The 12,537-nt window shown below is 44.2% G+C and overlaps 1 protein-coding gene across 4 annotated transcripts in view; it reads left to right on the top strand.

Moving 5' to 3' along the window:
• Window positions 1-12,537, top strand: part of SCUBE3 (signal peptide, CUB domain and EGF like domain containing 3) — a 190,426-nt gene that overhangs the window by 38,014 nt on the left and 139,875 nt on the right. For all 4 annotated transcript variants that reach the window (XM_077481428.1, XM_077481425.1, XM_077481426.1 and 1 more), the window contains one exon: window positions 11,678-11,803. In XM_077481428.1, coding sequence (XP_077337554.1) covers window positions 11,678-11,803 — 126 coding nt within the window. The remainder of the gene's footprint in view (window positions 1-11,677; window positions 11,804-12,537) is intronic.

Here is a 12,537-nt window from a genome sequence, read left to right on the forward strand (position 1 = left end):
AAAGCATCTGGGTGTTTGGTTTTCATCAATTAATTTGCACAGTAACAGTTTAAAAAACAGAGACAAAGAGTTTAACAGGTTAAATTTACAGATCTATACATTGCAGCTCTGCTGCACAGTTATTATCTAGGAAAGTATACTTCTGAAGTATTTGCTACTGTTATGTTTTACAACGCTTCCCCACTCCCCAGTCAAAATGTCCAATTCAGCTTCAGGGAATCCCCCGTACAGCATCACTTAAGCCGGCCATGCATGGGTCAAACTTCCGGTTCAGCAGGGAACAGACTGATTTCAATTCATGTATGGACAAGGTGTTTGTACAGAAGTCAATTTACCGACTGACTTCTGTACAACCGCCCTGATGGAGTTTTGCCACTGAATCAGCACTTGCCAGCTATAAATAAAAGTGTAAGTAATTACATCAAAATAGTCATGCTTATATGAATATTACAACTGCATGTGGACCAAAACAAAAAAAACTTTTTTCATGTGAAAAAATACAAAAGAAGTCCAACGTGCAAAAGAAAAGTCCTCCTTTTCTGTTTTCAAATGTTCTTAAACATGTGATTAGGCTCCATCACCAAAAAGGAGAGAATTCAATCCAGAAGACATCATACAATGGGAAGAATGCATGTTTACTAGCTAAAGTGTGACCACCTAATTAAAGAGAAGTCAACTGAGCTTTCAGTTGGGCACCCAGCCCTGGATCAACATAAGGCAACTCCTCCGGCTCCCCAGCTGGTGGATTATTGTAACCGGTAATAAAAAAGAGATGCCCCGATAGCGTAAAGCCTTATGAGCACATTTATTAGTTGATGAAAATAACACTTATGTCGCGTACACACGACCGGACTTTTCAACATCAAAAGTCCGATGGAATGATTCCGGCAGACCATTCGATCGTGTGTGGGCTGCAGCGGACTTTTGATTTGCAAAAGTCTGACAGACTTTATAAATGGAACATGTTTCAAATTTTTCCGACAGAACTCCGCCGGACCCAGTTCCTACTGAGAAATCTGCTCGTGTGTATGCTAGTCCGATGGACAAAAACCGACGCGAGGGCAGCTATTGGCTACTGGCTATGAACTTACTTATTCTAGTCCAGTCATACGTCATCACGTTCAAATCCGTCGGACTTTGGTGTGATTGTGTGTGGCCAAGTCCGTTCATTCGGAAAGTCCGTCAGAACTCTGTCAGAACTCCGTCAGAACTCTGTCGAAAGTCTGTCGGACCTAGTCCCTCGAAAAGTCCAGTCGTGTGTACGCGGCATTACATTCAGTTAGATTTAAAGTGCTTTAAAACAAATCCTTGCTGGCCAGATAAACATCACCCACAATTCCGGGAACTCGTGATGATGTTATCATGTCGCTCCACCCTACGTGTTTTATTACACGTGACGTTGTCCGGGGCACAGGCGCCATGTTGCGCTATTGTTGTTTATATCCACCATGTAAGACCAAGCCTCATCATGGATTGCAAAATGGATGACCCATTTTAAGTACCAACCCTCATTGTGGGTGATAATGATGGCTACTCAGCCCACAACGAAACCTCAGTCAGAGTACACTGCAGCCATGTATGACTAAACTGATCTCGATCCCAATGATGGTAAATGTAAAGCACCACAAGATGCCGCCCCCCCCCCCAGCGGAAAGTATAGGTAATACAGTCAAGCATACAATACTATTAATAAAAAATCAGGGAGCTGCGGCAACCACTGAGGCATCTAATGGTCAAAAATTATAATATAATTTATATGCAATTAAATATTTATAACTTGGATACCTAAAGAATCCAAATCACCAAAAATGTGTTAAAATCCTTGTAAGCACTTCATAACAGAGGCCGGTTATACTATAATGCTCAAAATCATTAACATTTCATGGTATTGGTTATTTAAAATAAAACAATAAATGATGTGAACCACTTAATACAAAGAAAATTCTCTCTTAATAAAAACTATAAAGATACATATTACTTGGCCCAATATACAAATTACCCCTAGAGAGAGTCACTGTCTAGTAGCAATGGGATTGACCCAAATAGTTATTGCTATCAATCCATGACAAGGCTTGGTTTTTACATAGTGGATATAAACAGCAATGCAACAGCATGGCGCCCATGCCACTGGACAATGTCACATGTGAAGAAATGCGTAGGGGGGAGCGACGTGCTGACATCATAGCGAGTTTCCAAAAGTGCGGGTGCTGGTAACCTGGTCAGCGAGGATTTGTTTTAAAGCACTTTAAATCTAACTGAATGTATGTGTCATTTTAATCAATTAATAAATGTGCCTATAAGGTTTTATACAATAAGGGCATCTGTTCTTTATATCCTCATGAAATATGTTTATGGGGCAACGCCCGACTAAGAACCAGTCACAATCATCCACCAGTGGGGAGCCAAAAGAGTTGTTTATGGTGATCAAGGGCTGGGTGCCCGATTGAAAGCTCAGTTGACATCTCTTTAATTAGGGGGTCACACTTTAGCTCTTCTAATTGGTGATAGAGGCTTATCAGATGTTGAACCACGTCAATACTGCCCGCTTTCACCCCCTTGCTGCCAAGGCCAATTTTCAGCTTTCAGCTCTATCGCACTTTGAATGACAATTGCGCAGTCATGCACTGCTGTACCCAAAAAAAGATTTATTTTTTTCATTTTTTGAGACAGATAAAGCTTTCTTTTGGTTGTATTGAATCACCACTGAGTTTTTTTTATTTTTTGTTAAACAAGGACCCAACCTCTCGATGAGAACTTTGAGGCCTCCTATTGTTTTATGCACATAAGACTATACTCCTTAAATGGCAATCCACCCAGCCCCCCACCTTTTATTATTGGAAGAATATAGTCAATAAAGGGGTCACACTGTATAAATTTACATATGAATCTAGGGGATATTCAAAAAAATTCTCCAAAGTATGGGATATTAGGACCGAGTCCAGAGCTACTGTTGGATCCTCGGCAACCCCTTCTTAGTAGAGATGAGCCAAACACCCCCCCGGTTCGGTTCGCATCCAGAACATGTGAACAGACCAAAAGTTTGCAGGAACTCTCGAACACCATTAAAGTCTATGGTACTCAAATGTGATAAATCAAAAATGTGAATTTTAAAGGCTAATATGCAAGTTATTGTCCTAAAAAGGGTTTGGGGACCTGGGTCCGGCCCCAAGGGACATGTATCAATGCAAAAAAAAGTTTTAAAAACTGTGTTTTTTTTCGGGAGCAGTGATTTTGATGATGCTTAAAGTGAAAAAATAAAAGTGAAATATTCCTTTAAATATCGTACCTGGGGGTATCTATAGTATGCCTGTAAAATGGTGCATGTTTCCCGTGTTTAGAACAGTCCCTGCACAAAATGACATTTCTAAAGGAATAAAAGTAATTTAAATTTTAAAACTACTTGCAGCTGGAATGTAATGTTGGGTCCTAGAAATATGGATGAAAATTATTGAGAAAAATGGCATGGGTAACCCCCCAGCCCATTAGCAGACCCTTTGGGTCTTGTATGGACATTAAGGGGAACCCCACACCCAAATTAAAAAAAGAAAAGCCGTGGGGCCCCCAGACCCTATATACACTGAACAGCAGTATACAGGCGGTCCCAAGAAAGACAGGGACTGTAGGTTTGTTCTTAAGTTGAATCTGTTTGTAATTTGGAACAGGTACATTTTGTAAGTGTAGCTCCAGCCAAAAAATCTATTTGTAAGCTTTTTGGAAAACATAGGGAAGGGTTATCATCACCCCTATAACACATGATTTGCTGTCTGTGCCCCTATTCAGAAGATTTCACCTCACTTTCTGTCCCAATGACAACTGGATTTTAAAAATTTGTGGTTTTTAGGGAAACAAGGATTGGTGATAAAGCATCCGTGGAGGTGACACCTTTTTTCCCATATTAACAGGAGAGAATTTCCCTTCCTAGGGGGTAGATTTCCTCTCAGTTCCAGTTGTCTTCCTCTGTTTGTAAGTAGAAGTTGTTTGTAAGTCAGATGTTTGAAAGTAGGGGCCTGCCCTATATACTCTGCAGAAATTTGGGCCTTAGGTGTTGGTGGTACCAGAACACTGTAAGCCCTCACAGTTACTCTTGGTGGGCGCTGGAACGGGCCTTGCTGTGAAATATTAGATCAAAAATTGTAACAGGGGCAGAAAAATTGGGCTTTAGGCACCGGTGCTGGTGCCACAACACTGCAACCCCTCACAGATACTCTAGTTGAGCGCAGGAACAAGCCCTGCTGCAAAATATTACAGAAAAAAGGGGGGCAGAAAAATTGGGCCTTAGCCACTGGTGGTGGTGCCCAGAACCAAACATGTTCTTACAAGCTATCAACATGAACATTGAGGAGGAATAGGATAGTCACTCAGCATAACAGGATAGTCACTCAGCATCAGCATAGGCAGTCTTGAAGGGATCTCACATTCATAAACATATTATTTGGTTACATCATCATCAGGTGCTTGGTAGCTGGTGATCCAAGACTGATTCATTTTTATGAAGGTGAGCGATCAACCGAGTCAGTGGACAGGCACACTCTGTGATTGGTTACAAAGCCTCCAGCAGCACTGAATGTGCGTTCCGAAAAAACTCTGGATTCAGGACAGGCCAGTAGCTCTATTGCATACTGTGCAAGCTCTGGCCAGTGATCCATCCTCAAGATCCAGTAACCCAGAGGATTTTCGGTTGGAAAGGTCTCCACGTCTGATCTTGCCCCTAGGTATTCCTGCACCATGTAAATCAGATGCTGGCGATGGTTGTTGGAACCGATCAGACCTTGGGGCTGTGGACTAAAAAATTGTCTGACCGCATCTGTCAGATGGCTACCTTTTCTACTGCTCCTTCTGTGACTGACCGAAGCCTCAGCAACACGTTGTCCAGGACCAAGAATTTGTAACCTCCCAGGCTCTGGAAACACATTGCACAAACCTTTCTTCAAGGCCCCCCCGAAGATGTTTCATCCTCTGCTCCCTCTGTGATGGCTGGATAAGTTCCACAACCTTACCCTTGTAGCATGGATCAAGGAGGGTTGCCAGCCAGTGCTGATACCTCTCCTTGATACCATGAATCCGATGGTCCTTTCTGGCCTCCTCAAATGGTGACAGGACAGTGCATGCATCCTTCATCATGAGCCACTGGCGTGGCAAAAAAAAGCCAAGCTCCCCTGACCCTGTCATGGTGCCATAGTTGCACAGGTACTCATTGATGGCCCTCTGTTGCATGTGCAGCCGCTGCAGCATGGTCAACGTTGAGTTCCATCTGGTGGACATGTCACAGATTAGGTGGTTCTTGGGCAGGTTGTATTCCTTTTGGAGGTCAGCCAGCCGAGCACTGGCATTATATGGTGGAAATGCACACAGACTTTCCTGGCCTGCCTCAGGAGATCCTGTAAGCCCGGGTATCTGCACAAGAACCGCTGCACCACCAAATTAAGGACATGAGCCAAACAGGGAACATGGATGAAGGCCATTGTGCCATCGTCACAAACCACCATTCCTGCCTAAAGCTGGCGCGGCGTCAACCACCTCTGAGCCTGCCCCATTAGAGCTGACAGAATCTCTGCCCCAGTGTGGCCCCTGTCCCCTAAGCACACCAGTTCAAGCACTGCATGGAATCTTTTTGCCTGAGTGCTTGCATAGCCCCTTGAACGCCTACGAAGCACCGCTGGTTCTGAGGACAAATCTATAGAGTAAGAGGCCATGGAGGAAAAATAAGGTGAGTGGGGGGAGGAGAGAGGTGTGTCAGAATCACCACTAGTAGCATTTTGGAGGTGTGGTGGTGGAACAAGCTCCAACAATACTGCACCCTGTGCTGCATCCTTCCCAGCTGCCAGTAGGGTCACCCAGTGCGCTGTGAAAGATAAGGCCTTGAACATGCTTGCTGGACCATGAGTCAGCGGTAATATGCATCTTACTGCTGACCACCATGTCCAGCGAGGCCAAGACATTGCCTTCCACATGCCAGTAGAGAGCTGGAATCGCCTTTCGTGAAAAAAGTGGTATTTGGGAACCTGCCACTGAGGTACCACACATTCCACGAATTCATGAAAAGGGAAAGCTGAAAAGGCAGCAGTTGGAGTGCTAGCAATTTAGCCAAGCTAGCATTCAGCCGCTGGGCATGTGGATGGCTGGGACCGAATTTCTTTCGCTGGTTTAGCAACTGGGTTAGGGAAATTTGTCTGCTACAATCAGACGTAGCTGTAGCGATAGCAGATTGCCCACAAGTACTTGGCCCACCTAATTCTACTACAGGCAGGCAGTTCATTCAGTTAGCTGCAGTATATTCAGCACTGTATCCTGTGCAGCTAGATCTCGCTGCAGACCGTCCCTGTTGTTCTGTTCCTCAGTGCAGGTTTCTGAGAGAACTGAAGGTATAGTGGGGTTGGAGATCCCAGCTGATGAGGTGCAAGGAGAGGTCTTCCTTGTTCTTTGGTATGGGTCTTTTAAGTACGCTTGCCAACGGACTGCATGGAAGTGCGACATATGTCTGGTCAAGCATGTGGAGACCAAGCGGCTGCTGTTTTGGCCACGCTTGACACGCTTTAGACATATGTTGCAAATAGTAACGGTGTGATCTGCTGCACACGTCTCAAAAAAGGCCCACACCAAAGAACTTTTGGAAAAACGTGCAGAGTCAGCAGCGCCCTGCACATGTGGAGCTCTGCCCTTAATCTGGAGGGCATCCCACCTCGTTAGAGATGTGCCTGCTCTTCATACTCCTCTTCCTCTCTCCTATCCAGTACCCATGTAGAGTCAGTGATCTCATCATCCCCTCCTCGTGACTGCCAGTTTGTTGTCCTTTTTGGGCACCCCCTCTCTCTGGGCTCACGTTACTGTCTTCCTCAATTTGGGTACCATCATCGGAGCCTTCAAAACGCTGTGCATCCTCCTGCAGCATGTACCCAACACTGGTCAAACAGTTCGGGGGACTCCTCAGGGCATGATGGTGGGGCTAGCGAAGGAGTGACTGATGACATTGAGCCATTGGAAGAGGCCACTTTGGCAGCTGCATTGACAGTCAAAGTACTCTGAGCCTGGGTGATAGAGGATGAGGGGGATGAGGAGGATGAGGACGGCTTGGTAATTTACTCTACGAACACTTTTGCATGTTGTGGCTCAACACAGCCAGCTGCTGAAAAAAAGGACAAGCGTGCCTCACGGCCACGTGCTGAGGATGCACCGTGTCCATGACCAGCAGAGTTGGCTGTAGACACAGAGTCTGCTTGCCCTCTTTTAGTGGCCTGTGAGTGTCTGCCTCTCCTTGTTGGCCTTCCAGACATACTGTATTTGATTTATTTGTAATGTATTTGAATAAGTACACCAGGAATGGCCTGCAGTGAGATGTAGCTGCACAAAGCTGGGATGTATATATATATACTGATTCTGAATATACTGCAGCTAACTGAATCAACTGCCTGCTGAAGTATATTATTAAAAGAACAACAGGAGCGGTCTGCAGTGAGATCCAGCTGCACAGGATACAGTACTGAATATACTGCAGCTAACTGAATCAACTGCCTGCCTGTAGTATATTAGGAACAGAACAGGAACGGCCTGCAGGGAGATCTAGCTGCACAGGATACAGTACTGAATATACTGCAGCTAACTGAATCAACTGCCGGCCTGTAGTATATTAGGAACAGAAGAAGAGGAACGGTCTGCAGTGAGATCTAGCTGCACAGGATACAGTACTGAATATACTGCAGCTAACTGAATCAACTGCCTGCCTGTAGTATATTAGAAAGAGAACAACAGGGACGGTCTGCAGTGAGATCTAGCTGCACATGATACGGTACTCAATATACACTGCAGCTAACTAAATGAACTGCCTGCCTGTAGTATATTAGTAACAGAACAACAGGAACAATCTGCAGTGAGATCTAGCTGCACAGGATACAGTACTGAATATACTGCAGCTCACTGAATCAACTGCCTGCCTGTAGTATATTAGGAACAGAACAACAGAAAGGGTCTGCAGCGAGATCTAGCTGCACAGGATACAGTACTGAATATACTGCAGCTAACTGAATGAACTGCCTGCCTGTAGTATATTAGGAACAGAACAACAGGAATGGTCTGCAGCGAGATCTAGCTAAACTGGATACAGTATACTGCATATACTGCAGCTAACTGAATGAACTGCCTGCCTGTAGTATATTAGGAACAGAACAACAGGAATGGTCTGCAGTGAGATCTAGCTAAACTGGATACAGTACTGAATATACTGCAGCTAACTAAATGAACTGCCTGCCTGTAGTATATTAGGAGCATAACAACAGGAACGGTTTGCAGTGAGATCTAGCTAAATTGGATACAGTATACTGAATATACTGCAGTTAATGAATGAACTGCCTGCCTGTAGTATATTAGGAATAGAACAACAGGAACGGTCTGCAGCGAGATCTAGCTGCACAGGATACAGTGCTGAATATACTGCAGCTAACTGAATGAACTGCCTGCCTGTAGTATATTAGGAACAGAACAACAGGAACGGTCTGCAGCGAGATCTAGCTGCACAGGATACAGTACTGCATATACTGCAGCTAACTGAATGAACTGCCTGCCTGTAGTATATTAGGAACAGAACAACAGGAATGGTCTGCAGCGAGATCTAGCTAAACTGGATACAGTATGCTGAATATACTGCAGATAACTGAATGAACTGCCTGCCTGTAGTTTATTAGGACCAGAACAGCAGCACAGTGGTGTAGTGGTTAGAACTCTTGCCTAGCAGTAAAAAGGGTCACTGGTTCGAATCCCAACCATGACACTACCTGCCTGGAGTTTGCATGTTCTCCTTGTGCCTGCGTGGGTTTCCTACGGGTACTCCAGTTTCCTCCCACACTCTAAAGACATGCGGGTAAGTTAATTGGTTTCTGTCCAAAATTGGCCCTAGTATATGAATGGACCTTGGATTATGGGCTCCTTGAGGGTAGGGACCAATGTGAGTGTGCAATGTACAGGGATAGGGACAATTGTAGACACTCACTCAGGTTGAGCTGGATGGACTGGTGTCTTTATTCAACCTTATTAACTATGTAATTATGTCTGCAGCGAGATCTAGCTGCACAGGATACATTACTGAATATACTGCAGCTACTTGAATGAACTGCCTGCCTGCCTGCCTGTAGTATATTAGGAACAGATCAACAGGAATGGTCTGCAGTGAGATCTCGCTAAACTGGATCATACTTGAATGAACTGCCTGCCTGCCTACCTGAAGTAGATTAGAAATAGTACAGCAGAAATGGTCTATAGTGAGATCTACCTAACTGAATAAACTGCCTACTCAAAGAAAATGAAATGACACTCTCTCTCTCTCTATGTCTCTATAACACACTACACAGGGCCGATGTGCAGGTGGCCTTATTTAGTGTGGGGTGTGTACTTATCCCCCTGAGCCCTAATTGGCCAAAGGCAACCCCTGCTTCCAATTCCCTAAGCCTTGGTTACCAACACTTTACCTTTTTTTGCTTTTCTTTTAATGTGTGTGTTTTTACCTAAGCCTGGGTATGCCCAATATGCTTTGTTTTGTATTTCAATTTATATTCTTATAATAAAAAGAATAAAAAAAAAAAAAAAAAAAAGGACAAAAAAAAAAAAATGTTGGCCTATTTTGCAAAATTTGGTAAATAAGTAATTTTTCTCCTTCACTAATGTGCACTGATGAGGCTGCACTGATGGACACTGATGAGGTGGCACTGATGAGGAGGTACCAATATATAGCATTGATTGGCGGCACTGATGGGCACCGATAAGCGGCACTGATGAGGAGGCACTGACAGGCATTACTGATGGACACTGAAAGGCAACACTGATGGGCACTGATTGCCATCACTGATGGGCACTGATTGGCAGTGATGATCAGCTCAGACCCCCCCCCCCCCCCCCCCTGCCAGGAGATTCGCTTATCGGCTCTCCCATACTCATGCACTGTCAGCGTAAATAGAGGAATGCTTATTTACACTGTGATCAGCTGTGATTGAACACAGCTGATCACATGGTAAAGTACCTACGTCATAGGCTCTTTCCCTTGATTGGAAATGTGGTGTGTTTGAGCACCACTGAATTGCTGTGCTGCGTGCCCCTGGGGGCGTGCACAAGTGGCTTGTTCTGAAGGACATCCTATGACGTCCAGTCAGAACAATGAAACTCCCAACTGGCCATCATTTTGCTTTAGGCTGAGCAGGAAGGTGTTAGGAATATTTGAAGTAGGACTTTCACCCCCTTGCTGCCCAAGCCAATTTTCAGCTTTCAGCGCTGTCACATTTTTACAATTGCACGGTCATGCACTGCTGTACCCAAACAAGATTTTTGTCATTTTTTGAGACAGATAAAGCTTTCTTTCGGTGGTATTTAATCACTACTGAGTCTTTTGTTGTTGTTGTTAAACAAATGAAAAAGGACCAAAAGTGTAAAAAAAAAAAAGGTTTTCTTCAATTTCTGTTACAACATTTTTTTAAATATGTATTTTTTTTCTCCTTCAATGATGTTCGCTGATGGGGCTGCACTGATGGGTACTGATGGGGTGGCACTGATGAGGAAGCACTAATAGGCGCACTGATTATCAGCACTGGTGGGCACTGATGGGAGCACTGATAAGTGGCATTGATAAGCTGCACTGGTGGGCACTGATGGTCAGCACTGACAGGCATCACTGCATCACTGATGGACACTGAAAGGCAGCACTGATGGACACTGTTTGGCACCTCTGTAGCCCACTGATTGGCTTCACAGGTGGGCATCACTGGTGGACACAGGTGGGCATCACTGGTGGGTACTGGCAGGCATTGCTGATGGGACTGCACTGATAATCAATGCTCTTCCTGTCAGGAGAGTCGTTTATCGGCTCTCTCCTACTCATGCTCTGTCAGCGTGAATAGAGGAATGTTGATTTACACTGTGATCAGCTGTGAATGGACACAGCTGATCACATGGTAAAGAATCCACTTCATAGGCTCTTTACTGTGATCGGAGATGAGGCGAGTACCACCATTAGCTGCACTGTGTGCCCCCGGGGGCATGCACAAGTGGCTTGTTCTGAAGGACGTCATATGACATCCAGTCATAACAATGAAACCCCCACCCAGCCATCATTTTGCTATAGGCTGGGTGGGAAGGAGAACTTTTCTTTTGCACATTGGACTTCTTTTGTGTTTTTTTACATGAAATCATTTTTTTTTCAGTTTGGTACACATATATTTTATATCACCTGTAATTTTTTATATAAGGGTGACTGATTTTGATGTAATATAAGTTTGACTGTGTATAGTATCTCAACGTGGAGTTGCTGCTCTAAACTCAACTTGGTTTTTGCATAAATTTAGTTCATAGATTAGATCACAGATTCTTTTTTGTTTTTATAAAAGAAAAATGAGCTCAGGACAGAGTGCAACTAATCAACGTATGTTGAGATTAAGACCCATGGCCTACAAGAAATTTTCCTGCCAACATAGCAAATGATTTCTCTAGTCTTGCACAGAGTTTTGACCAGCTACTTGAACAATGGGTAGCTGCAATGATTCAGTTATCCAGATAACCCGTACCTATGCTTTGTTTCTAGTTTACAAGATTTTCAAAAAGTTGACACCACTCTATGTATGTTTAGATTTATTTAACAGTAAAGGCATAGCTCTGTGAATTAATGTGTTATATATTTGTAATTATTTCTTTTTCTTTTCCCTAGATGTAGATGAATGTGAACGGGATGATAATGCAGGGTGTGTACACGAGTGTGTGAACATACCTGGAAACTACAGGTGCATGTGTTATGATGGATTTCGATTGGCACACGATGGACACAACTGTCTAGGTAAAGTAAAACTTACTGACAGACATAACCCATAAGAAAGCTGAACTCCAGATACTTATAAAAACGCATTGTTTGACCATGACTATGTTTTACCCAATACTTTAATAAATGCATTTTTAAAATTCAGCTAGTGTAAATACTTCAATTTGAGTTGATTTCAGTATATTTCAATCACCTGTACAGCAACACTGAGACTGGAAGGAAGCAGGCAGACCAGAGAAGTAATCAGTAGTACTGCAAATCGGCCTGGCAAAGACAAGCTCAAAGTAGGAAAGAAAAGACTGAGCATAGAGATTAGCTCATCAGTTTTCTGCTGCTCTTTCACTGTATTATGTGCAGGCTGTGGTCGGGGAGATGACACTACTGTAGCGTCGTTATACTCCTAGCCATGCTGTGTGGTAGAGCTGTAAAATACTTACAATTTATAAAACTTAAAGTGGAGTTCCACCTAGAAGTGGAACCTCTGCTTATTTGCTCCCCCCCCCCACTTCTGGTGCCACATTTGGCACCTTTCAGAGGGGAGGGGGTACGGGGACCTGTTTTTGACAGGTCCCTGTCCCCACTTGCAGGAGATGGCGCCATGGTGCGGACGTTCGGCCCCCTCATCCTTGCATGTGCAGTAGGGAACGAAAGGCTTTGCTGCCGGATTCCCTTAATGGAGATGATGGCAGCACCCGACGGCCGATCCAAAAATCGACTGGGGTGCCGACATCGCGGGCTCCCTGGACAGGTGA

The sequence above is a fragment of the Lithobates pipiens genome, unplaced genomic scaffold, assembly GCF_037356315.1.
Source record: "Lithobates pipiens isolate NorthernLeopardFrog02 unplaced genomic scaffold, aLitPip1_a1.2 Scaffold_16, whole genome shotgun sequence".
In the NCBI taxonomy this organism is placed as follows: Eukaryota; Metazoa; Chordata; class Amphibia; order Anura; family Ranidae; genus Lithobates; species Lithobates pipiens.